The 22,847-nt window shown below is 33.9% G+C and overlaps 2 protein-coding genes across 2 annotated transcripts; both read right to left on the bottom strand.

The window, feature by feature from the left end:
- Window positions 1–438: 438 nt before the first annotated feature.
- LOC18101093 (protein ALTERED PHOSPHATE STARVATION RESPONSE 1) lies at window positions 439–4,576 on the bottom strand. Its single transcript, XM_024605256.1, has 5 exons — window positions 4,284–4,576; window positions 3,432–4,199; window positions 3,046–3,248; window positions 2,593–2,816; window positions 439–1,550 (listed from the first exon to the last, which is right to left on the bottom strand). The coding sequence occupies exons 2-5, from the start codon at window positions 4,138–4,140 to the stop codon at window positions 767–769; spliced, it is 1,920 nt and encodes a 639-aa protein (XP_024461024.1). The 5' UTR covers window positions 4,141–4,199; window positions 4,284–4,576; the 3' UTR covers window positions 439–766.
- Window positions 4,577–19,470: 14,894 nt separating this feature from the next.
- Window positions 19,471–21,700, bottom strand: LOC18101096 (protein POLLENLESS 3-LIKE 2). Its single transcript, XM_006380539.3, has 4 exons — window positions 21,392–21,700; window positions 21,055–21,267; window positions 20,810–20,965; window positions 19,471–20,718 (listed from the first exon to the last, which is right to left on the bottom strand). Exons 1-4 carry the CDS (start codon window positions 21,557–21,559, stop codon window positions 19,786–19,788), a joined length of 1,470 nt encoding a protein of 489 aa, XP_006380601.1. The 5' UTR covers window positions 21,560–21,700; the 3' UTR covers window positions 19,471–19,785.
- Window positions 21,701–22,847: the final 1,147 nt, after the last annotated feature.

Raw genomic sequence — 22,847 nt, 5'->3', positions numbered from 1 at the left:
AAATAAATTAAAAAAACATCAATTTAATATTTTTCTTGAAAAAAAACTAAAAACATCATTTAAAAATTCAAACAAATTAAAATGAGTTGCATGATCCAATACTGTAAAAGGATGTTTGAGAATAAGGATGTTTGAGAATGTAATAGCGGTTTTTTTTCAAAGTATTTTTTTATTTTAAAATATATTAAAATAATATTTTTTTTATTTTTAAAAATTATTTTTAACATTAATATATTTAATCTAAAAACATTAAAAATATATTAATTTAAAATAAAAAAATTAAATTTTTAGTGCCAGACACAGCCTAAAGTAATGAACAAAACGGCGTTCATTTTGATTCATCTAGAAAAAGGCCGCTTCATGGCATTTTTCTTCAGGACAAGCGTGCTGTTGAACTTGGGACAGAAATCATAACCGAAACTATACATGAATTTCACATTCAAGAAACAAGTCACCTTTCATAAACTCAACGAAATTATTAGTTTTGTACTTTTAAATCAGATCAAAAGACATTACAAGACAACTCGCACACACTTTAATATGATAGATCAACAACACTGGAGCGAAACCCTAATGGAAAACCTCCATAACCTTTCAAACACATGCTGCCCTCCATATGTGCTCTGGACATGGATAATTTTTCCATCTATAGGTGGGTTTACTTTTCCAGGCTTCAGTCACATTCCGCATCTACTCAAAAGGATTCCTATCTATATACAGAACACTAATTACCAATACTTTCTTTATCCTAAATACAGTTCTTTTCTCAGGGTAATAGCCGCTTCACATCATGCTCTTGGTCACCATTCTTGGCTTGGTTGTATAGCGATTCAAAAGCATTCATACACACACTCGAAAATCCTACCATTGCCTGAAAAACATGTGGGAATCCCATCTGGAGATTGTTCATTGTCATTGACCTGGTTACGCTAATTGACTTTTCATGCTTACTCTTTTCTTCCTCTGCCTTTGCCCGCGAGATCTCAGCCTTTGCTCTTTTCTCCATAACTGGGTCTTTTTTCCTTGTAGTGCTAGGAGTTTCAGGCATCGAGTATGGACCATACTTGCTCTCCAAGGATCTAAGCTCAGCAGCCTTCTTCTCAAACTCCTTGAATGCAGATTCTGACTTCTTCTTTTGCTTATGCTCTTCTGCTTGTTGAACTACAATAGCATGAATTACTGCTAAGAAGCTCTTGATTCCTTCAGAAGCCACTTTGTCAGGAATCCGATCAACTGCATGGTGCCATTCTTCACAAAGGGAATAAATTCTTGATTCCTGACTGGTTCTTGAAATTGGGTTTTTGCTGAACTGGAAAAGGCTAAGTCGCAGCCAGCCTGTGAGGGACTGAATGTAATCCCGCTGAGCCTTGACTACATTGCAGAATGATTGGTGCCATTGGTGGACCTCAAGCTCAAGCTGGAGAGTCGACTGCCTATGAATCTCAGATGTCGGCTCAGTAGATGGGATTGTGTTGAGATATTTGAGCTGCTGAACAATGTGTGTCTGGACCTGGTGCAACTCGTACATGCTTCTCCACATGCACATTGACCTGCAAAGGAAAAGAAGGTTTTATTTAAGCACGAGCATCATCACAAATCTTATACTTTATCTCATAAGCCATGTCTGCCTGCATGTCTAGTAATGTGTAAAGAATTATTTGGCACGATATTTATCAGATTTAGGCTCATACCCTCTACTGTCTTCAAAACTGAAATTGTTCGTCGCTATTTTATTTGGATTCCTTGCACTATTTTTGCTAATGGTAAAATTCTGATTTCCAAATGGAAATAATTTTGCGAGATGGCCAGGATACAACACAGTGAAAAAGACTACCAAATTTCAATTAATTCAACCTGCCACCAGAGTCCGCCACAGTAAAGTTATAATTACACACTATTGACTCAAGCCCACATCTACCAGAGTCCGCCAAAGTAAAGCTATAATTACACACTATTGACTCCAGCCCACATCTACCAATGCCTCACTAGCACACCGTGCCTTAAGATTCTACCTTAGCAACACACAAAACTCCAATGGATGCAAAGAGAGATTCACAAGCTAAACTGAGGTCTCATAGCCCTTAGCACAGCTGGATTCCTATCACTTCGAAACAAAAGCAAGCAAGAGAGACAAAACAAGCCAATAAAGGCAGACAAAAGTAAAATTATGTACTGTATATATACGATCAAAAATAAAAAAAATTCCAAAGTTGACTTTCCCTGGGTATTTTTATTATTATCTTCCAGTTCTTTATGTCTACTCCATCCTTCGAATCTTGCAAGGCTTAAAACAAGACTAGGGCTGCAACAATACTAAGCTATGACCACAACAGAGCCAAGATTCAAATGCAAGTGTGGGCCAAGGTCAATTTTCCATGTTGTGCTTGTAATAATTATGAGAATTCAAGGTGCCAAAAGCTTTGGCCCTAAAACCCAGTAGCCGTTTGGACTCTCTCTAGGAAAGGAAAATGATGCGATATGGGTCACGTGAAAACTTAGGGGTTACTTGTTACTTGCTTCAGCTCTTAAATGAAATGTAGCTAGGTCATGGGCCCTACGAAAAGTACTATTGAAAAAACAAAAAAGACCGACCCTTTTACAAGCTCAAGGAGTTGAGGGTAAAGCTCTGTCTCCCTTAATTTGATGATTTCCGTGGATATGGACTCGATGCCCTGAGTGGCGACCATCATTTGGGACTGCAACTTCTCTACTTCTTTCTTGGTCTTCTCGGTCTTTACATACTCAACCCTCTTCACCTCTAGCTTCCTCAGCAATGCCAACTTCTTCTCATGCTCAATTTTCAAACTCTCAGCATTCTACAGCACAGCAGCATAATCTCTCGATTAAAATTTAAAAAAGGGAAAAAAAGTACTTATAAATAACATAAGAATATCATCTTTAATTAGATAGATAGATTGATAGAGACAGGACAGCCTATGACTCCCTTTTTTACTCTTTTTGACCCATCAAGTACAATTAGAGATAATCCAATATGTAAACAACAAAACATGTCTACAAACAAGATATGGTCCATCAAGGCCATACCTTGACCTCCAGGAAGAGCTTCTTCTCCCAGGCATATAGTCTCTCCACCGTTGAACAATGACTAACATGAGCTGCGCCCCCGCTTCCTCCATGACTAACAACCATTTCCTCACTAATCTTTCCAAACCCATTAAGCTTTGGACTTGAACCCCATGTCCACAATGATGGACTGGTCAAACGGCATCCATAATTATAACCTTTACCTGCAACATCAACAAACAAAATGAACATGACCCAAGAAAACGAAACAAATCAAACATCTGAATAAAAGACAAAGAACCCATTTTTGATTCCCTAGTTTTCTCATTAACCAAACAAAGTCAAAACAAGAAAATGGGACTATAATAAAACAAATGTATAAAACTACAAGATCAAAGACTGCTAACCTCCTTTGCTTTGACTTGCTGACAAGTTAGGGCTTGAAACTTCCAAAACACAAGAAAGTTGACCACCAGCATCAGCAGCTTTAAGAAAATATTCATCGACTTCTTTAATGATCTCCACCAAATCTTTACTATTTCTTGAAACCACCATAGCAAGCTCACTCCCACTTCCACTAGCAGTCTCTTTCGAAAACCCACTAACCACCGAAGGTGGGACCACCGCTACCATCTCCGATGCAGTGGTGGTGGTGGTCACCTCCTCCCACTCCTCCTCCTCCTCCTCCATTGACCTCGGCGGAGGAGGGACAAAGGGGTCCCAGAAATCCCAACTCGACGCCGCCACTGGTGGAGGCGGTGGAGGAGGGGGCGGAAGCGGGGAGGCAGCGGTTGCGGTGGTTGTGGTTGTCCATGTGTCTGAGCTTGGGCTCATGGGAGGTGGGGGAGGTGGTAGTGGGGTGGGTGGTAGTGGTGGCGGGGAGGGATGGATGGGTGGGAGGCGGCGGTGATGGTGGTGGTGGTGGAGGTGGAGGTCGGTTTCAGTGTTGGAGAACTGAAGAAGGGCTGATCCAGTACTGCGAAGTGAACGGATGTACATTGCATGTGAAGCAGAAAGAGATTGTCTTGCTTTGACAAGTTGTTTCATGTATCTCTTCCTTGCTTTGCATCTTGACACCATCTCCTCTCTCTCTATTCTTGAGTAACAACAACCCATGCTGTTGCTGTTGCTGTTGCTGTTGCTGTTGTTGTCTCTCTACACGCTCTAGATCAAGCCTGTACTTTGGTTGCGTTTTGGTGATTTGGAGCCAAAAGGAAAAGCGAAACACTCTTTGCAAGCGAGAGAGTGAGAGAACTTACAGTACTTAGATCAGTGTTCGAGGGGGTTTCATGGTCATTGATTACTTGCTTCCTTGGAACCAAACAAAAGAAACAAAGATCACACAAAAAATAAGGTTATTAGCTACTACAAAAACATGGCCACCGTTTAAGCTTTTTTTCCTTCGCTAAAAAAAAATGTTTCTGGGTTTTCCAAAATGACATTTGTTTTGCCTATCTCTCTATCTAGGCGTCTTTCTAGGTCTGGGATATGTTTTGGTTTTGGTAGGGGTGATGGTGGTAGTGTTGATGGAGTAACAGTCTTTTGAGAGGTACGTACCAAGACAATGTGCATTGGGCAGAGAGCTAGGCAAGTCATTTTATATTTGAAATTTAGAGTCGAAAATACCCCTATTAAAAATAAAATTAAGTTAAAATTAATTTTTTTAAAAAAAAACCTATTAATTTATAAAAAAATAAAAAATTTAAGTATTATTGATTATTAATATTTCATGTTTTACTCTTAATATTTTGATTTTGATTTTTTTATTTTTAAAATTTTTTTTATATATATCTATAATCTTATTTTTAATTTTTTTCAAATTTAATTCTTTAATTTTTTTTTAATTGAATCCTTATACTCTTAATTTTTTTTATTTTTTTATGAATTTGAATTTTCGTTTCAATTTTTTTCTTGAATTCAAAATTTAATGATATTTCAAGTTTAACCCTTAATATTTTGATTTTAAATTTTAATTCTTAATCTTTTTATCAAATTTTAATTTGTTTTCAATTTCATCTTTAAATCCATAATCTTGATTTTGTTTTCAAATTTAATCCTCATTCTATTTATTTTCATTTTTTTAATTTTGGATTCTTTTATTAATTTGATTTTGTTTTTTGATTTTGCCATTCAATTCAAGATTTTAAATTGTCCTCTCATTTTGTTTTTCAAATGAGGTCCATATTCTCTTAATTGCTATTTTTTTTTATCATTTTGTATAATTGAATTTTTTTTATTTTATCATTTGACATTTGATTTATTGGGATCTGGTCTCCATGGTTTTTCTCATAGTTTTTAGATCCGACTCGAGACAAGTATCAGGTCATGGGTTGAGCTGGCTAACCCGAGTTAACCCAAGTCAATCAAATCTTTTGATTTGATAAAAAAACAAAAATGATATTATTTTTTAAAAAAATAATCAACGATTTTGACCCGATTTTGACTAGAGTTGCCCCGAGGTAACCAGACATGGGTCAACCCGGGTTTTTTTACCATTTCACACTGGATCAATTCTTCCCAAATTTCTTATAAAATTCAGCTCGGCCTAAGCCCCGGGTCACATGTCAATCTATTAGGTCGAGCCAAGTTTTTTAGATGGGGTACTTCCAGTTTAATTATTGGCTAGGGTCATGAATTTGAAAAGTTAATAAGGGTTGACATTTTTTTTTTCCGATTACATCCTTCAAATTTGTTCGTTTTGAAAAATGAAATTTGTTATTTTCTTCGATTTACATTCAATTAGGTTATCCTCGTCTTATGATCTACGCATGAGGTTTGGTCGGGTAGCCCAGGTTTGTTTAGGTCGATTTTTATTATTCCTGTCGATTTTCTCCTTCAAAATTCAATTCTTTTTAATATTAAGCTTTGTCTTTTTTTTTTTTCACGTTATGTCTTCTACTAGATTATCTTATTTTCATGACTTACTCGCAAGTTTTTGCAATGTTATCCGAGTTTGCTAGTACTTTGTTTTTTTAGAATTTTTTGTTCAATGATTTTTTTTTTATTTTATCATTCTATATTTGGATTCTTATGATTGGTAATAGTTATTTTTTTAATTTTGTTTCTATACCGTGAAATTGTGATTTTTTTTCTTTTTTAAAATACACTAATATCGTTTAAACATTATTTTATTAAAAAAAAAAAAACAAATTAGCTGGACTGCAGAGCCGCGTGTCACATATACAGTAACTACAACATGCAGGGCATAATCCGAATTTGTTTGTTGGGTTTGGAAGGTAGAGGCCATGTTGAGGTTGAGGAGATTCCTGGTGGGGTAAATAAGTTGATCTTGAAGGATTTGAATTACCAATTTGCCACATGGTTTGTGAAAGAGAATGGAGGGTGTTTTGGTAACTTGAGATTTCAAGGCCCACAAAATCGGATAAAAAATTGGAGAGAGTAGCGGTAATAATTAATTAAAGAGATTAATTACGCTGCCAAAGCCGTAATTACCAATTAGATGTTACAATTTACAAAGGGTTGGATGGCTGGGCATTGGAATGACGAAATTTTTTGGGTCTGTTTAACAATAAAGTATTATTTTAATTTTCCAAGAAAGATAAGAGTTTTTGTTTAAATAAACTATTTTCTAATTCTTTTCATTCATTGAAAGAGAAGTCTCGTAATTTTTAACTAATAACAATTATATTATTACCCTTTTACTTTATCTTTTGTAGTGTCTTTATTTTTTATTCCCCCACCCATCATTTTGATGCTCTTACCTTGTAGTTCTTATTTTTTAATTTTTTTATTAGGGTTTTAAAAAAATTTCAAATCTTATTTAAAGAATTAATAATTATTTTATTGATAATAAATATGATTTGACAGAGTAACCACTCTCTGTACTCAAATATAAAAATCGTAACATTATAGACGAATGGATAATAGTTACATTAAAAACTAGTCACTAAAAAGTTAAATCATATCACATATGATTTTTTTAATATTTAAAAATTCATGACACATAATTACATATTACACTTAATCTTCAAATATAAATAAATCAATTTGTTGAATTGATAATAAATTAAATTATTTAATTTATATAATATGCTTTAATTGGGTTATTTCATTTACATGATCTAGCTCACGGGGCATAATAACCTTGCCCGAGCTGGCTTTTTTTTTTATCTTTTTGTTAATTGGTTTTTTTTTTTTATCCTCGTACATTGGATTGTTGGAAATTGGGTATTATAATTTTTTTTTATTTGCTTTATATAAGGTTATCTCAACCTCACGACTTGAAACTTATGTGTCTTAGTCCTATCAAATCATTGGCTGCTTATGAGTTCATCTCCTATACCTAGGTTAGAATCTAGTAACACCATGGTCATTTTTGGAAAACATCTTGACAATGACCTTAGGGTTTATTTTCTTCAGGTGTGCCATTTGATATTCACCTTTTAAATTTACTTATCTTGCTTTGGCTAGCCTTCATCAGTGTAGATACACAACTGAACAATTTTTATTCTCATTTTGTTTGTTAGATTTTTTTTGTAAGTTTATTTTAGAAATCAATACTTTCAACTATTCGGTAAATATTGGACTTAAATATTTTAAGAATCATTTTATTACCTTAAAAGAAAAACAAAGACTATTGCTCTTCTTAAAATCCAAATTCATGGACCATGTAGAGTCCATATACTTTGAACATCCAAAAGTAACAACCAAGCATTTTTAGAAAGCCTAAAGAAAAGTTACTTCCTTTTAATAAGTCCATTTACCTTAGATAGTTGAAGTGATATTTTGAATAACTAAAATAATTTGAAGTGATATTTTGAATACAACAAAAATGGGTATTTATTTTAAAATATAGAATGTCGGCCCATTAGGCCTTTTAATGTTAATGTTGGCTAAAACTTGATAGGCCTTACCATATGTTCCAAGGCCTAAAAATATATGAGTGAAAGGTTTTGTTGATTTTGAGGTTGAAAACCCAGAGTAAACAACTTGGAAGCCTCCACTATTTTAGACAAAACTCAATTTGAAATAAAAGTTTGATGCTGTAATAGTAAGTAGATGGCCAAGATCATATTAAGTGCAAGATAAGAACTATTCTGAGGGTCTCGACAAAAAATGCATGAACATTTTCAAAAGAACAGTACTTGGATATGGATAGGTATTTTAAAAGACTTAATTTGATTTAGGTTAGACTCAACTAACTCATAAAAGCTAAATTGAGAGCTATATATGCATTTCAATATGATATAAACATCAACAGAAGATTATTCATTAAATTATAGCAAACTTTTTAGGGCAAGAGTATCAAAAAGTAACACCAAATCTTAGAACATGCTCACACTACATCAAAGGGAATAATAAAATTGTTGACCAAATGTTTGTCTATCTAGGATATACATGGTTCCAACTTTAAGAGAACATATAACCCACCTAGTACTGTACATGAAATCATGTCATTCTCAAACCAAACACGACAAAGTTAGGGCTTTGAATTCTTAGTAATGGTGACACCGCCTTCCTCTTTCCTTTACCCGAAAATTAAAACTTAAAGAATCCAAATCTTTTTAAAATCTATAAATTATCTTTCACTCCCTCTTGTTAATCTAATTTTTTCTCTCTCAAATTTCTTGAATACCTTACTTTGTTCCTTATTTTCTTGTTGTTGATCTCTTTATTTCATATCTTTTTTTTCTCTTTTCATCAAGGACCTAATGCTATTTATAGGGTGGAGAAAATGACCTACTCAAATAAGACCAAGTCATTAGATGCCTAAGCAATAAAATTAAATCATAAATAGGCTAGGATAAAGTTAATACCACAAGCCCTAGTGCGAGAGAGAGAATAAAGATGCTCTCCTTGCAAGGGTCATCGAGATACTCATTGATATAAAAAACAAAACCATAAAAACAACAAGATCAAAAGTGAAAAAAAAAGGAGAATTAAGCAATGCAAAATAAAAATTACCAAACGATGACAACATTTATAAGAAGTTGTAACGACCTTGGAATATATCATTAGTCTTAATAAACTTTTCAAGAAATAATTTGGAAGTCAAGGGAATTTTTTTATTTATATAAAATCCAGCAAAATTTCCCTTTATTCTATTCCAATCCCAAGTGTTGACAAACACTTGTTTCCATCTCAATCTCATTCATTCTATTAACTTATTTGTGTTAATAAATATTTCTCCTTTCATCATTCGTCTTACACATATATCCATTATCAAATTAAATAATCCTTACAAACACTTAATACAATTTTAAAATTTTCATGCGATATATAAGATAAATATACACTCTAAGGAATCTATGACTAATATATCATCAGAATTAGAGTTTGTAACTTATCTAAATTTATCTCTAATATATTCTTGAACATGTGTAATTATCAACCACTAAATAAAATTCTCTATTCTCTTAAGCTGTGTTTCAATGTAATCAATTTTTGTCAAAGTTATTCATTCTCACGATGAATAATTATCAACACAAACACATACACACACAATGTCTTTTCTATTTTCTTTCAAGAGTGGCCGAAACATAGATAATTTTTAATCAAGAATTATATTATTTCTTCTGTACTTCCTTAACATAGCCAAATATAGGCCTTAATTCAACAACCATTATTTTTGTGTTTTTCAATCCAATGTCATCAAATTCTCATCTATATTAACATGATCTAATTTTGTTCTACACATTTAAACTCAAGCAACACAACTAAGCATATTTAAAAGCAATAAAAAACTTGAGATTGTGGTGAGTTTCTTGGCTTCTAAAAATCATCAAAATAATGGAAAAAAAGATTAAATCATCAATTATATGCATAAACACACATTAAACAACCCTTCTTTTCATTTTCTTCCTCTTGGCCGAATGAGTGAGGCCTTAATTTCACTCTCAAATCTTTATTATTTCTGGACAATAATGTTATATCTTTAGGTTATTCCCTTTCTATGTCATCTAATCATGTAATTCTTCATTTCCCTTAAATTGGTTCAAGAACCCTAATTAAGAAAATCTGAAATTTCTGAAGTTTACTTACAAAATTTGCTTTGAAGATGTATAATGTCCTTCTAACTTGTGTTTTTATCTCTCTTGGACACCCCCTCATGGTTTTCTTCTTCCTTTCCCTTCCATTTCTCTTGTTCTTCTTTTAACTTACTCTAACAAGTCTTCTATTCTTTTTTGGTGGCAGCTCATGTATTTCTCTCAAGGTTTCTAACTCACCTCCCTCGTTGTTTCTCTCTTTCAGGTTTGAAAGGTGACATTCATGGCTGATTTGTGGAGGTAGGTTTAGGAGAAGTTGAAAAAGATGGATGTTTTTCTCCTTTTTATCCCGTCGACTTCCTCTTAAAAGAAGATTGATTTCTCTTTTTTTTTTATTTAATCCCTCACATTATTATGTTTAAGAGATTTAGTCTCCCTTCTTCCTTTTTATTCAATTTAGTCTTGGCTAACCTATTAGTATTTTATTTCCACCTTTTAATAATCATAATTGTTTGTACAAATCTATTCATTTCATCCCTCTTAATTCATAACCATTTATAACTTTATTTTCTATTTTTTTTTGGGATTTTACAGAAATCAACAATAAAATTACATGAAATGATGCCTAAATTAGATGAATCAACAATGATAGGGATAATGGTCGCGAGAGTTTGAATGATCCAACAATAAGGTCTAGTTCGAGCCACAAATAGGGCTAAGTTTCTATAGTGATGGAGAGTCTTTTGGTCTCTCTAGCTTCTAGCTTGGGAGTAGAAGACAAAGATAAAGAGAGTGATGAATGTATACTTGACCTTGAAACAATGTCGCTTAGTTCTATCAAATTACCATAATGGTTCTTAAAGCAGCATTTTTTTAAAGTTAATCCCTCTACAAGTTTTGATTTTTCTAATAGGAAATTGATCAAGATTAAAAAATTAAATCATCCTAATTGAGGGTAAGACTTAAAAAAAGCCTTTATTTTTTTTTATTTTCTTAAAATTTTCACTAGATTTTAAATTTTTTTTTAATTGAGATCCAAATCAGTTATAAGATATAAAATTTGTTTAATTAAACCCCAACTCATTTAATATTTTCAATTTGATATTTTCAGTCCTTGGTCCTTTAATTCCTTCAATTACAACCAATTTTGATCCATTCTTCTTGAGAAATTTATCTTGCCCAATTGAACCTATATTGATTAAAGTGTGATGGGTAAATTAAATTGTTATGGGTTTTTAAGTTTTAGGTTAGAAAAATTAAGACCTACCATATTAAAGGAGACTGATGGATCAAGATTCTAGAATCCTGATCAACTGGTCGACTAGTTTGTCTAAACCGGTTGACCGGGAGGCTTGTTTGGCTTTGGTCGACCGGTAGGTGAGTTTCAATCGATCGATTGGCCTGAATGGTTTTGTTTGACCGGTTGGTAAGTTTTGGTCGACTAATTAACCTAATGGTGAATGGTGAATGATGAATGATTCTTTTAGATTCAGTCAGTTTAGGATATGTTTGAGATCAATTAGGTAGAACCGTTTTGCTTTTATAATTACATTTTGGTCTTTATTTTTAAAGTTATAATCTCATTTTTTCTGCTTCGAGTTATTTCTTAGTATGTTTTCTTTTGTATTTAAATACTCCTGATATTCCACCTGCCGGGTATCAATAGGGTTTTCGTCGATATCCACTATTATGTCCTTTCTACTTTTGAGTCAGGTGGATAATATTCCATATGCAAGAGAAATAGTATAGATATTTGAATTGTTAATATGAAATTGATCATGTGTCTTGGTAATTTATATACTGTTTATTATCTCTTGTTCATGATAAAACATGATCACTTATTGAAAACTAAATCCTTGATATGAGATAATATGTATATCTGAATTAATAGCTCCTTATTTGATTGATTGTATAAGTTAAGCCTTTAAGAAACGATTCTGTTTTGTTTGATTATAACCCTATGATATGCTAGTCAAAATACCCATACTAACGGGATAGTGTTAGTCTTTATACACATCTTAATTCTGAACCCTAGTTAGTCAAGAGAGTCATCAACCTATGGTGACTAATTATCTCACAGTCTGGAGTGTTATGTTCATTGTACTTTGATTTTCTGACAAGCCTTATTTCATGATATTTTTTTATTATGGCATGCTTGTGAAACTCTCCTATATATATATATTCCTCACTATTGCATTACCTCGTAGGTGCATATTGAATGTTATTTACTCACTAAGTTATCGAACTTACCCTTTCATTATTTATCTTTTTTAAGCTTATAACTTTGGTTAGCATTTCAGAACCTGCTTTTTTACTTATAATTAATATTATCCTGTTATGTCTAGTTAGTGCTTTACATTTACTGAATTTATAATAAGAATTGTATTAAAATGTTGATTTATATTATGAAATTATTTATAATATGTTGGGTAAAACTCTGATTGAGTTAATATAAATACTTTATATGTATGTTTGGTTTCGAACATGCAAGTAATATGGAGATAAACTTTGTTTACGTGCCAGTTATGGAATTAGGTCAGTGACATATATTCTCAGGAACTTTGAAAGATCTACAAATTCTCCATGTTGTGTTACCTTGCCGTCACATATTTTGGAAGCCGCCAAACAAATTTCCTCAGTTTTCCATTGCATGTCATTCACCATTAATAGTTTCCATTTGATGTGTTCTCCGTAGATGGAGATCAATTATCGAAGTCCTGATTTAGCTGCTAATTGAGAGTTTTTGGTCAAATGACAGGATGATGATGCATTCTTCGCAGATTATGCAGCATCACACAAAAAGTTATCGGAGCTGGGCTTTACTCTACCTTCCTCAGGTCTCAAAGCAATTACAAAGAACAGTACCTTGATAGCATAAAGAACCCGTTTGTCGACACGTTAGCGTTCACGTTTCTTAAAAAATGCACTAATTAGCCGTTTGGTTACAGATTGTTAAAAAATAAAAAACATGGGTCCCATCATTTATATGCGGCAAGACCTCGATTTTTAGGAAGCAGTAAAATACTACTTTTTTGCAAGTTTCAACCCGTGGTTAAACTTTCTAGAGATGAGTATTTCGGTTTTTTTTTACCAAAACACACATTGTTCTCGTTCGGTTCTCGTTTGCTCTTCTCATTCTCATTCGTGTTCTTCCATTTGCATTCATTTCCCTTCCCATCAGCCCTAATTGCACACAATAACTCCACAGTAAACCATTACTGCTGCACAACCCCAAACATTAACTGATGGCTCCGTCTCTTTCTGCACATTCAATTGTCATTAATTTCTTTTTAACAAAAGGAAATGAAGAATAACAACAACCCTTTCTACTGCAAGCAACAACCCCGAAACATATATATAGATCGAGCTTGATTCAAGCACTAGAGCTCAAATTTCCAACGGGTTAGTTCACTGGTATGTTCTTATAGAAATCTTAAGTTAATTGTTGTTTATTGCAGTGAAGATATGTTTATCCCCTTTTGTTAATCACTTGTTGTTTACTCTCGATAGTTATATATGCTAATTTTTCCTTCGTTTCTCCTTATCAACAGAAAAACAAGACGCGAGCAACCTGTGTTCCTGCAATCAACAACCCCACCACATATATCAACATTATGCTTCATTCAAACACCCCAGCTGCAATTTCCAACGGGTATTGTGCTTACTTCACTTGTTGCCTTGTATAGTAATTTTAAGTTTATTTTTGTTCATTGCAGTGAAATTGACCTGTTTATGCCCTTTTTAATTCACTTATATTTTACTCTCGTCAGCCATTACTGCTAATTTTTCATTCTTTTTATTCCCTCCATGTATCTGCAGTTATTTGTGTGTTGGTTATTTGTTGTTGCTGTGTGCTGCTGATTGCTACCAAGTAAATAAACGTAAATTAATGACATAATTAATTTCAGTTGTTAAGTAGAACATCCCTTACTTTCTATATTAAAATCGTATTAGTTGTTGTGTGCTGCAGATTGCTAACAAGTTAATAAATGTACATTAAAATAATACTTATACTTATATATATATATATATATATATATATATATATATATATATATATATATATATAGAACATCCCATGCTTGCTATGTTAAACTGGTATTGTGTGCTGCTGATTGCTAACAACTAAATAATAGTAAATTAAACAAATAATTTTAGTTGCTAATTAGAACATCCCTTGCTAATTGATGAAAAACAGTTATAAGTTTATGCCACCGTGGGTAGGTTTTTATGTTCTTTCCCCTATCAAGTTTCTTAGTTCACACTTCACATCATTCAATCTTTTTTTGAACTAGTTCCTTAGTTTCTTGTTTTCATCCCTTATCAGCATTAAAGCTTTTGTCAGCTATAGTGAATTGTGTTTTGAATTCTTTCTTGCATTGTCAACCAAGCTGCTATAGATAATTTCTTTATTTATGTTTTTTATTCCTTGTCAACATTCAACCTTTTGTTATTCTTTGGTTGACCTTTTGCTGCATATGTAATTTCTTGTTCTGTTACTATTGTATTATAACCTTATCAGCATTCAATCTCTTGTTCATATGGTTAATTGTTTGTTTAATTTTTCATTGCATTGTCAACCATAAGCAATGGATGGGTCTGACACACATGATAAAGCTTCTTGGAGCAAGACAATGTTGCACACGTTTTGTGACATTTGCATTAAATAGGATGGAATTAAAAAGGACTGGAGGGTATGGAAAAAATTAATAACTGAAACTGGAGTTGGTTGGTCTACTGAACTTGGGACCATCTCAGCAACTGATGAATGGTGGTAATAAAAAATTCAGGTTAGTTTGCTGATTTGCAATAGCCTCATAATTTTTTTTGTCATGTTGTATTAGTTATTCATCTACTATCATTCCTAATTACATCTAGCTGTCATTACACAGGAAATGAGAGGAGCAAAGAAGTTTAGGCATGTCAGCATAAAGCCCTCGTTGTGTTCCAAGTACGATATCATGTTTACTAACATAGTGGCCATGAGAGAATATGCTTGGACTCCCTCACAAGGACTCTTATCAGATGAAGATAATGTGACTGCTGGAATGAGAAATACAACCAATGAGGATACTAATATGGAAGAAGGAAGTGACGAGTCTGAAGAGGATGCAATCCCTGATTTCACTCGTGATGCTAATTAGCAATATGGTTGGTGGAAGCAATGTCACAAACAGTAGCAGTAACCCCAACAGTTCAAAGAGAAAGGGTGCACATCAGACTACACCTCAATTCCGAAAAAAGAAAAGGGGAAAAGGTGTGGGAGCAGTACTAGTTGCATGTTTGGATAAACTTGTTGAGACCGTCTCCATGCCTAGAGGGATCACAACTCCTTGTAGAGATAAAAAAATGTTGTAGCATTAAAGAGGTAATGGAAGAACTGCACTCTATTGATGGAGTTGCCTTTGGTAGTGCATTGCATACCTTTGCAACTAAATTCTTCTATGCGAGGAGCAAGAGGGAGATGTGGGCTGCAATGGGTTGTATTGACAGAAAAATGTTATGGCTGAAAATAATGTTGGACCAACACAAACAAACTTAGATGGACAAGGTCAGTTTTTAACTTTTTACCCTATTCATGTCTTTGCATTTATGTTGAATTCTGCAATCCAGTAACATATTTATTTGTCTGAAATCTTTTCCACTGGTTTTGCAGACTTCATGTGCTGCAATTGTTGCTGGAATTAGAAGGAGTTGCCCATGTTTTGGTGTACTTTCGTAGCTAAGTTTTTGGAACACCACTACCATGTATGTTTTGCTATATATGTATGACTAAATAGTGTTGTTAGGTTGGAATTTCATGAATGTTAATTTCTGAATTGTAGACCTTAAATGTGTGGATGCTTAACTTTGAATGTTATGTTTAGCTTGTTAAAGTACTCTTTTTCAGTTCGGTTACTTGAAGTTGAATGGTTGGTTAATAATTTATGAAACCGAGACTACTGCTTGTTGGTATTATACTTTGAATGTTTGGTTAGTTGCTCTTGAATGGTAGGTTTAGGTTGCTAATTTTGAAATTTTCAGTTGGTGTATGCCACATTTGAATGTTTGGTAACTTGCTCTTGAATAGTAGCTTTTAAAAGTTAGGTGACAGTTTTTGGAATATTACTTTCATTCCTATGTATTTGTATATAACTAGCAGTAAGTATGAGAAGTTATTCACTTGCATATTGTCAGTTTCTTTGTGTAGAAACCGAATGTGTTAGTACCTGCAATCAAGAGTGGTTGTTTCTAATTGCTGGTGTTGCTGATTGCTGCTATTTATACATATGTAATAGGTAAGTTCCATTTAATTCATTTGGTTGTAGCCGATTGGTTAATGTTATGACATTCATTAAAAGTCAGGTTAGTTTCTTAGGTTTTTAAATGTCTGTTTATGGTGTTCATTGAGATAGTGAAGGGTAGAAAATCGTTAGCTTTGTTAGACCTCTGTCATTGTATACTCTTCTACATAATTTTATTACTGTCTTGTTCAATTTTTTGAACCAGTATTCCATAAGTAGAACCGGTTTGAATCTTGGGGGAAGGTGGCAAACATGCTTATTATTTATTGACCCATTTTTGTGAAATGAAAAAGGATCCTTAATATTATTGCTCCACGCACAAATCAGTTTTGCAAATGAAATTTTCAATGCTGTATGGTACAGTTGACATTATATTTAGCACAAGAAATGAAATATTGGAAGCAGGAAATGAAAAGGAAAAACAATTTGTGTGTGAATTGTTCATTGTTTCTTGAATTCCCATTTTGATCTCTTGAAATTCTATTTTTAGGTTGTTTTTAACAAGTGGAATTAGAAATTTTGATTAGAGATAATAGGTATTTTGAAAAAAGAAATTCAATTTCACTTTCAAAAGAGGTAAATGACTGAATTGCAAATAAATATAGCCTTATAAAATTTACAAGCCAAGCAAAAATTCATTAAACGTGGAGAAATGGAACAATATAGTATTTCGGTTTGCATTATCCATTTGTGTTTTTTTGTAACAAGTCATACAATTTTCAATTATTCACAAAAAAATTTGTATGTCATGATAGATATGGATTCGCACTGGTTTTCAGCACTTTTTGACGGGGATTATGATGACATAATGAATAACGTTGCCGATTACGGTAATTATGGTAATTCTTCTGTAAACGATGGAGATTGCAGTGATCACAGTTCTGATATTGACGACGACGACGATTCAGATGAAGAAGGTGAGTTGTTTTGGGAAAGGGAGTTTGATAATCAGAAATTGATTTTATACACGGCAGGTGCCATAACTTTATATTATAATACTTATATATATAAGGAACCTTGTATGGATTCGAACAACACTGGAATGCAATGGTTGACAGAAATATTACATGGACATTGGACGTGCTGTGTAAACATGTTTAGGATGGATGCGACGACATTTCAGAGTCTGTGCTTTAAACTTGAAAACCAATATGGGTTAAAGGCATCTAGAAGAATGTGTGTTTTTGAAAAAGTTGGAATATTTCTTTATACAATAGCTTTGGGTGCTTCCAATAGGGAAGTTCAAGAGAGATTCCAACATTCAGGAGAAACAATTGGTAGGTGCTTTAATGAAGTTCTTAGATCAGTTTATTCGCTCGCTACAGATTTAATTCAGCCCGTAGATCCCGGGTTCGTAAACTCACCGCGTGAAATTGTGAACAATCCGAGATATATGCTACATTTCAAGGTAATGTCATTAATCGTATTTGTTGATGGTGATTCGTATTTCATGAATTTGCGAAACTTATTTTTTTAGTCAGCTCAAATTGATGTTATTTTACTGGTTTATCATATATTAGAATTGTGTAGGAGCTATCGACGGTACACATGTGCGTGCATGTGTTTCTTCTGAAAATCAAATTCCATTCATTAGACGAAAAGGTGTGCCGACCCAGAATGTTATGGCTGCATGTAGCTTTGACATGCAATTCACATTTGTTTGGGCGGGTTGGGCGTAGTGCACACGATACACGAATTTTTCTCGAGGCAATTGACAATCCACGTATAAAATTTTCTAAGCCACCAGAAGGTAGTAATATGTGTATGTGTGTGTGTGTGTATATGATAATTAATGTTATTTTGTTTTTTTTTGCAATTTTCAATTTTAAAAAATTATATGCATTTACAGGGAAATACTACTTGGTTGTTTCAGGATATCCTATTGAATATGGATTTTTAGGTCCATATAGAGGTCAGAGATATCATTTGCAAGAATTTAGGAGGCGAGGACAACCACAAACTCGTGAAGAAATTTTCAACCGTATGCACTTTTCATTACGTTGTGTGATAGAACGTACATTTGGAGTTTAGAAAAAACAATGGCGAATCCTACAGAATATGCCATCCTTTAATTACAAGGCACAAGTTAGAATTGTTGTCGCATCCATGGCAATTCATAATTACATTAGAAGAACTTCAATGCAAGATGTGGCATTTATGGAGTTCGATCGCCATCCTGATTTTGTGCCCGATGATTTTCTAACTGATGTGGCTCCACATTCACAAAGCCAAGGGCACCACAGGCCTTCGCGAATGGATTACGTACGTGATGAGATTGCTGCAAGTTTAATGACACAATTATAAATTATTGTTCTAATATGTTTAGGTCTATTTGCAAAAATTTATTGGTTGTAATGTTACTTTTATGTAACTGTTCATTAATATTATGAATCTTCTCCTTTTAGGTAATTATACCATAACATGAAATTGAACCACAATTTTTAACCAAACACATTAAATAACTTTTTGCTCAACCTCAATTTCAACCACAGTTTTAACCAAACATATATTTTTCCAGACCAACCTCAACTAAAAGCACTTTTTATAAAACTATTTTTTTCAAACCATAATCACAATAGCCACCACAATACCAAACACATTTACTTGTGGGAGTGGAGTCGCCATAGCTGCTGTAACTGTAGCTGTAGCTATGAAGGAGTCATGTTCGGACTTAAAGATCATTTCCAAAAACAAAAAAAATAGATTGTAATCTGAAATTAAAATTTTAAATTAATAAGTTCAGAAAGTCTTCATTGAAGTGGAACTTTCATCCTGACTGAAATAATATGAACTATTATTGTTTTCTAGAGTTTATGAATTCTCTCTCTCCATTTTCCATCCATGCCTTGAGTTTGTGTACGCTAACTTCCAAATTTGATCTCTGAACATGCAACATGCAATTTCTATATGAAGCAGTGGGATCTTCCAAATTTAGGAAAGCAATATCTCACATGAACCGAATTCATATAGGAAAGCAATCGGATATTTTAGCAATGAACACTGTATTTTGCCATAGTTTATATTATATGAAGCAGTGGGATGATCTTCCAAATTTAGGCATGCCAAATTCAGAAGGCGGATATTTTAGCAATGAACACTGTATTTTGCCATAGTTTATATTATATGAAGCAGTGGGATGATCTTCCAAATTTTGGCATGCCAAATTCAGAAGGCGTCCATTTTTTGACAAGTAAAGGGCAAACTGCAAGGGGGAATGAATCAATCACCATCTTCTTTTTCATAGGATAGAACTACATGAGATGTGACATTGACTTATTATCAAGTTAACATGCGCCTTATTCAAGAGGCTGACAATAAATGAAATAAATAGATAACATGCTTGTGTGTGTAGTGAAAAACCCACAAAAAATCTTGCCTGCTTCCACCCCACTACCCCACTACCGCACTGCGTAACTCCTTCCTCTGAAGAGGAGCAGGGTCAAGGAGAACAAGTTTATCTCCTCCATCCTAGATTTAAAGTATCAACTCTTTAAGTTTAAATTAGTTAAGGCTGGTAACTAAGTTATAAGTCAGGCTCTTGGGCTGAGAGAGAGGGTGATGTCCTGGAAAACCTTGAGTCGCTTTTCCATCTTCTTCTGCTGAAAGGTCCCAGAATTCGCAGTTTCAACTACCTTCCCTGCTGTTTTCCCTGCATTTCTTGCAGGACCTAGAACGGCTGCAAGGATGGCTTCTTCAAAGTCATCATTATCTGGCAACAACTGTGACACCTTGTCTTCTGTTTCATCTGATAGTCTCCTCGTCTTTGTTTCTGGGTTTTCTGGTTCCACAGATGGTGCCGTGAACAACCCCATTTCAATCTTTCTGTTTGAACTAGCAACATTTCCTGACCTTGTCCTCTTAAGTTTATCATGGAATTGATACCCAATTGGTTCCTTAATTGGCTCCTTTACCAATTTGGAGGAATAGAATGGAGGTGCATCAACATTCCATAAATTCCCTAAAGGAGGAGTAGTGAGCTGTTTGATAGTTTTCTGTTGGCGAAGCACCATCTGGGCACAATTTGCTACTATATTGGAATCGACATTCTCATCGGAGAAATCATCATGAGAAGATTTTGCATTGGTTGTTGGCAAGACACTATGATGATCCTTACAAGGCTGAGGCTGCCAAATTGATGAAGAACCAAGAAATGCATCAAAGAGCCTACTTTGTTCAACCCGATCGCCTCCTATGTTCATCATCTCAGATTCAAGGTCATTGAGCATCTGCTGTGCCCTTTCATAGGCTTTGAGATGTGAATCTACACCTCGTGGGCCATCAGCCACTGCTGGTTTTACTCTGCGCAATGTCTCTTTAGCCTCACTAATTCTCCCCTGTTTCATCAAACAAATCCCAAGATTGCACATCTTGTTGTTGTCAGGTGCAATAGCAAGTGCCCTTCTATAGGCATCTTCTGCTTCAATGTAATTGTTTTGTTGCATCAATGCCCATCCCAAGTTCCCCTGAAACAAAGAATCGACCAAATAAGTACACAAGTACCATAACATTTCAGAGACTACAGAGAGCCAAAGAAGCAAGACATCGCTCTCTTACCAATAACCTAGTTGCTTCTTGTTCTACAGAAACCTGAAATTTCTTCCCTTGAGACCTTGCAGTCTTTGTTCTTTTTCCATTGAAAGCTAACCCTTGTTGAATCATGTATAGCTTGTGCTTCAACAATGCTATTTGGTCATCCAATCTTCCACATCTCTAAAAGAATGGAAATCAAACTAAATAAGTACTTGCTGTGTTACAAAAATACCAAATTGTACAGAGTGGAATTAGTTAAAGTAAGAGACCTTGTAAAGATCAAGAAGAATGTTATCGAGAGACTCTTGGGCTTGATCTGAACACCGATGTCGTAAAGATTTGATAGCCTCAATTGCTTCATCAGCCCTATTCTGTTGCTTCATAACAATAGCCATATCTTTCAATGCACTATCCACTCTATCCCCAGCATTTATTGCCGCCCAAAATAGAGGTATAGCCTTCTCTGGATCTTTATCAACCAACTAATCAAAACAAAACATTGAAACAATCAAAACCCATCAATAAAATCTGCCAAACACCTATTGAAACCAAAAGAACAACACATCCCAATCAATTTGAAGACCAAAAGATGCGCAACTAATTTACCTGAACATTTTTGGCTCTAACATAAGGAGAGTCACCAACAGGGACTTTGTGGAGAGCATGAAATGACTCAGAGCGAGTTCTTGAAACACCAAGCGGCTTTGCTGGTGAAGTTGGTGCAGATTTTGTTGGTCTAAAACCAGGTGGTGCATTCCACATTTCTTGCATCATATTGAAAAACCCTAAGGAATCCTTTTTCTTCTTTTGTTCCTTCTTATGGTCTGTTTTGGTAAATTGAAGTGACGTCTCTTGCGGAGATAAGAAGAGAGAGGGAGGGCGAGAGAGACGTAGAGAGAAATGAAGAGAAGATTGGGATTTTTAGAGGGGATGGTGGGGAGATAGACTTTTGAATTTTTCGACCGTTGAGGTTACCGTTTTACGTACTAGCCGTTGAGCCTCTCTCCATCAATAATTTGCAGATTTGGCGGATGTTAGAGAGCTGTTATTTTTATAGTGACCCTTAAGGTTTGTTATAATTGTCTTATAATTTCATTTAAGATTTTGTTTTCATTCGTGTCCTTTTCTGCTAATAATTGTCTAGAATGATAACGCATTTGGTTGATAATTGCATGAATATTTTCTTCTTTTCTTTTTCACAAATGTTGGATTTTCTAATATTATTTTATTTTTTTAATTTTCTAATAGAAATTACTAATTCGACAATTGTGAAAATTCTTTACCCTATCTCTCTCTCTCTCTCTTTTTTAGGCGAAAATACAATATCACGAGATTGTATCATTTTATATAGACACACACAAACACCTTTGTAATTGTTCCACAAGTGAACCATGATTTTTAATCGCTACATAATAATCAACACCAAAACTAGATAGATTGTATGGAAACTACTAGTTATTAAACTTGGTTCGGCACGATAAATTGACTCAATAAATCCATAACCCGGAATCATATTCGAGTTTTAATTTGAATCAATTTTGACATTGATTTGACTAATTTTGTTGATCCGATGAGTTGACCCGTGATATAATTGACTTGGCTAAACTTAATTAAAATCCATCTTAGTCAAAACCAATAATATTTTTCAATAAAAACTTAAACAATGTCGTTTTGAATATAAAAAAACATAACCGAAAACCTGTAACTTGACTCAATGACCTAGTGACTTGATTTTTCTTCTAGGTCAGACCATAAACCATGTTCGGCAACTATACTACTATGCAGTGATAGCAAGATAATGTTAAATGATTATTCAATTATCTTTTTTAAATAATTATATTAAACTTGATTAAGAAGATTTAGTAAAAACTAATTAAACATATTCTAAAAAATAAAAAAATAAAAAATTATTTTGAGTTTTTTTATGCATATTTTACAATCAATATAATTAGCTTAAAAAAGATTTAATAACTACCAGTCACGCTAATTAAAGGAAACTAATTGACTTTCGAAAAACACTTTAGCTCTAAACTCATTCACATTGTTAACTAGAACAGTGTAA

The sequence above is a fragment of the Populus trichocarpa genome, chromosome 7 (genome assembly GCF_000002775.5).
Source record: "Populus trichocarpa isolate Nisqually-1 chromosome 7, P.trichocarpa_v4.1, whole genome shotgun sequence".
NCBI lineage: Eukaryota > Viridiplantae > Streptophyta > Magnoliopsida > Malpighiales > Salicaceae > Populus > Populus trichocarpa.
The sequence above is the reverse complement of the archived record's forward strand: the minus strand, read 5'-3'. Positions and strand labels throughout refer to the sequence as shown.

Bases quoted from the DNA above. Each gene is read 5' to 3' on its own strand.
- LOC18101096 (XM_006380539.3), bottom strand. From the start codon at position 21,559: ATGATGCAAGAAATGTGGAATGCACCACCTGGTTTTAGACCAACAAAA. The intron at 21,268-21,391 runs GTAAATTAGTTG...TGTTTTGATTAG, and splicing joins TTAGAGCCAAAAATGTTCAG to TTGGTTGATAAAGATCCAGA. The intron at 20,719-20,809 runs GTAAGAGAGCGA...TCTTTGTTTCAG, and splicing joins AAGAAGCAACTAGGTTATTG to GGGAACTTGGGATGGGCATT.
- LOC18101093 (XM_024605256.1), bottom strand. From the start codon at position 4,140: ATGGGTTGTTGTTACTCAAGAATAGAGAGAGAGGAGATGGTGTCAAGA. The intron at 2,817-3,045 runs GTATGGCCTTGA...GCTGTGCTGTAG, and splicing joins AGCTCTTCCTGGAGGTCAAG to AATGCTGAGAGTTTGAAAAT. The intron at 1,551-2,592 runs GTCGGTCTTTTT...TTTCCTTTGCAG, and splicing joins CTCCTTGAGCTTGTAAAAGG to GTCAATGTGCATGTGGAGAA.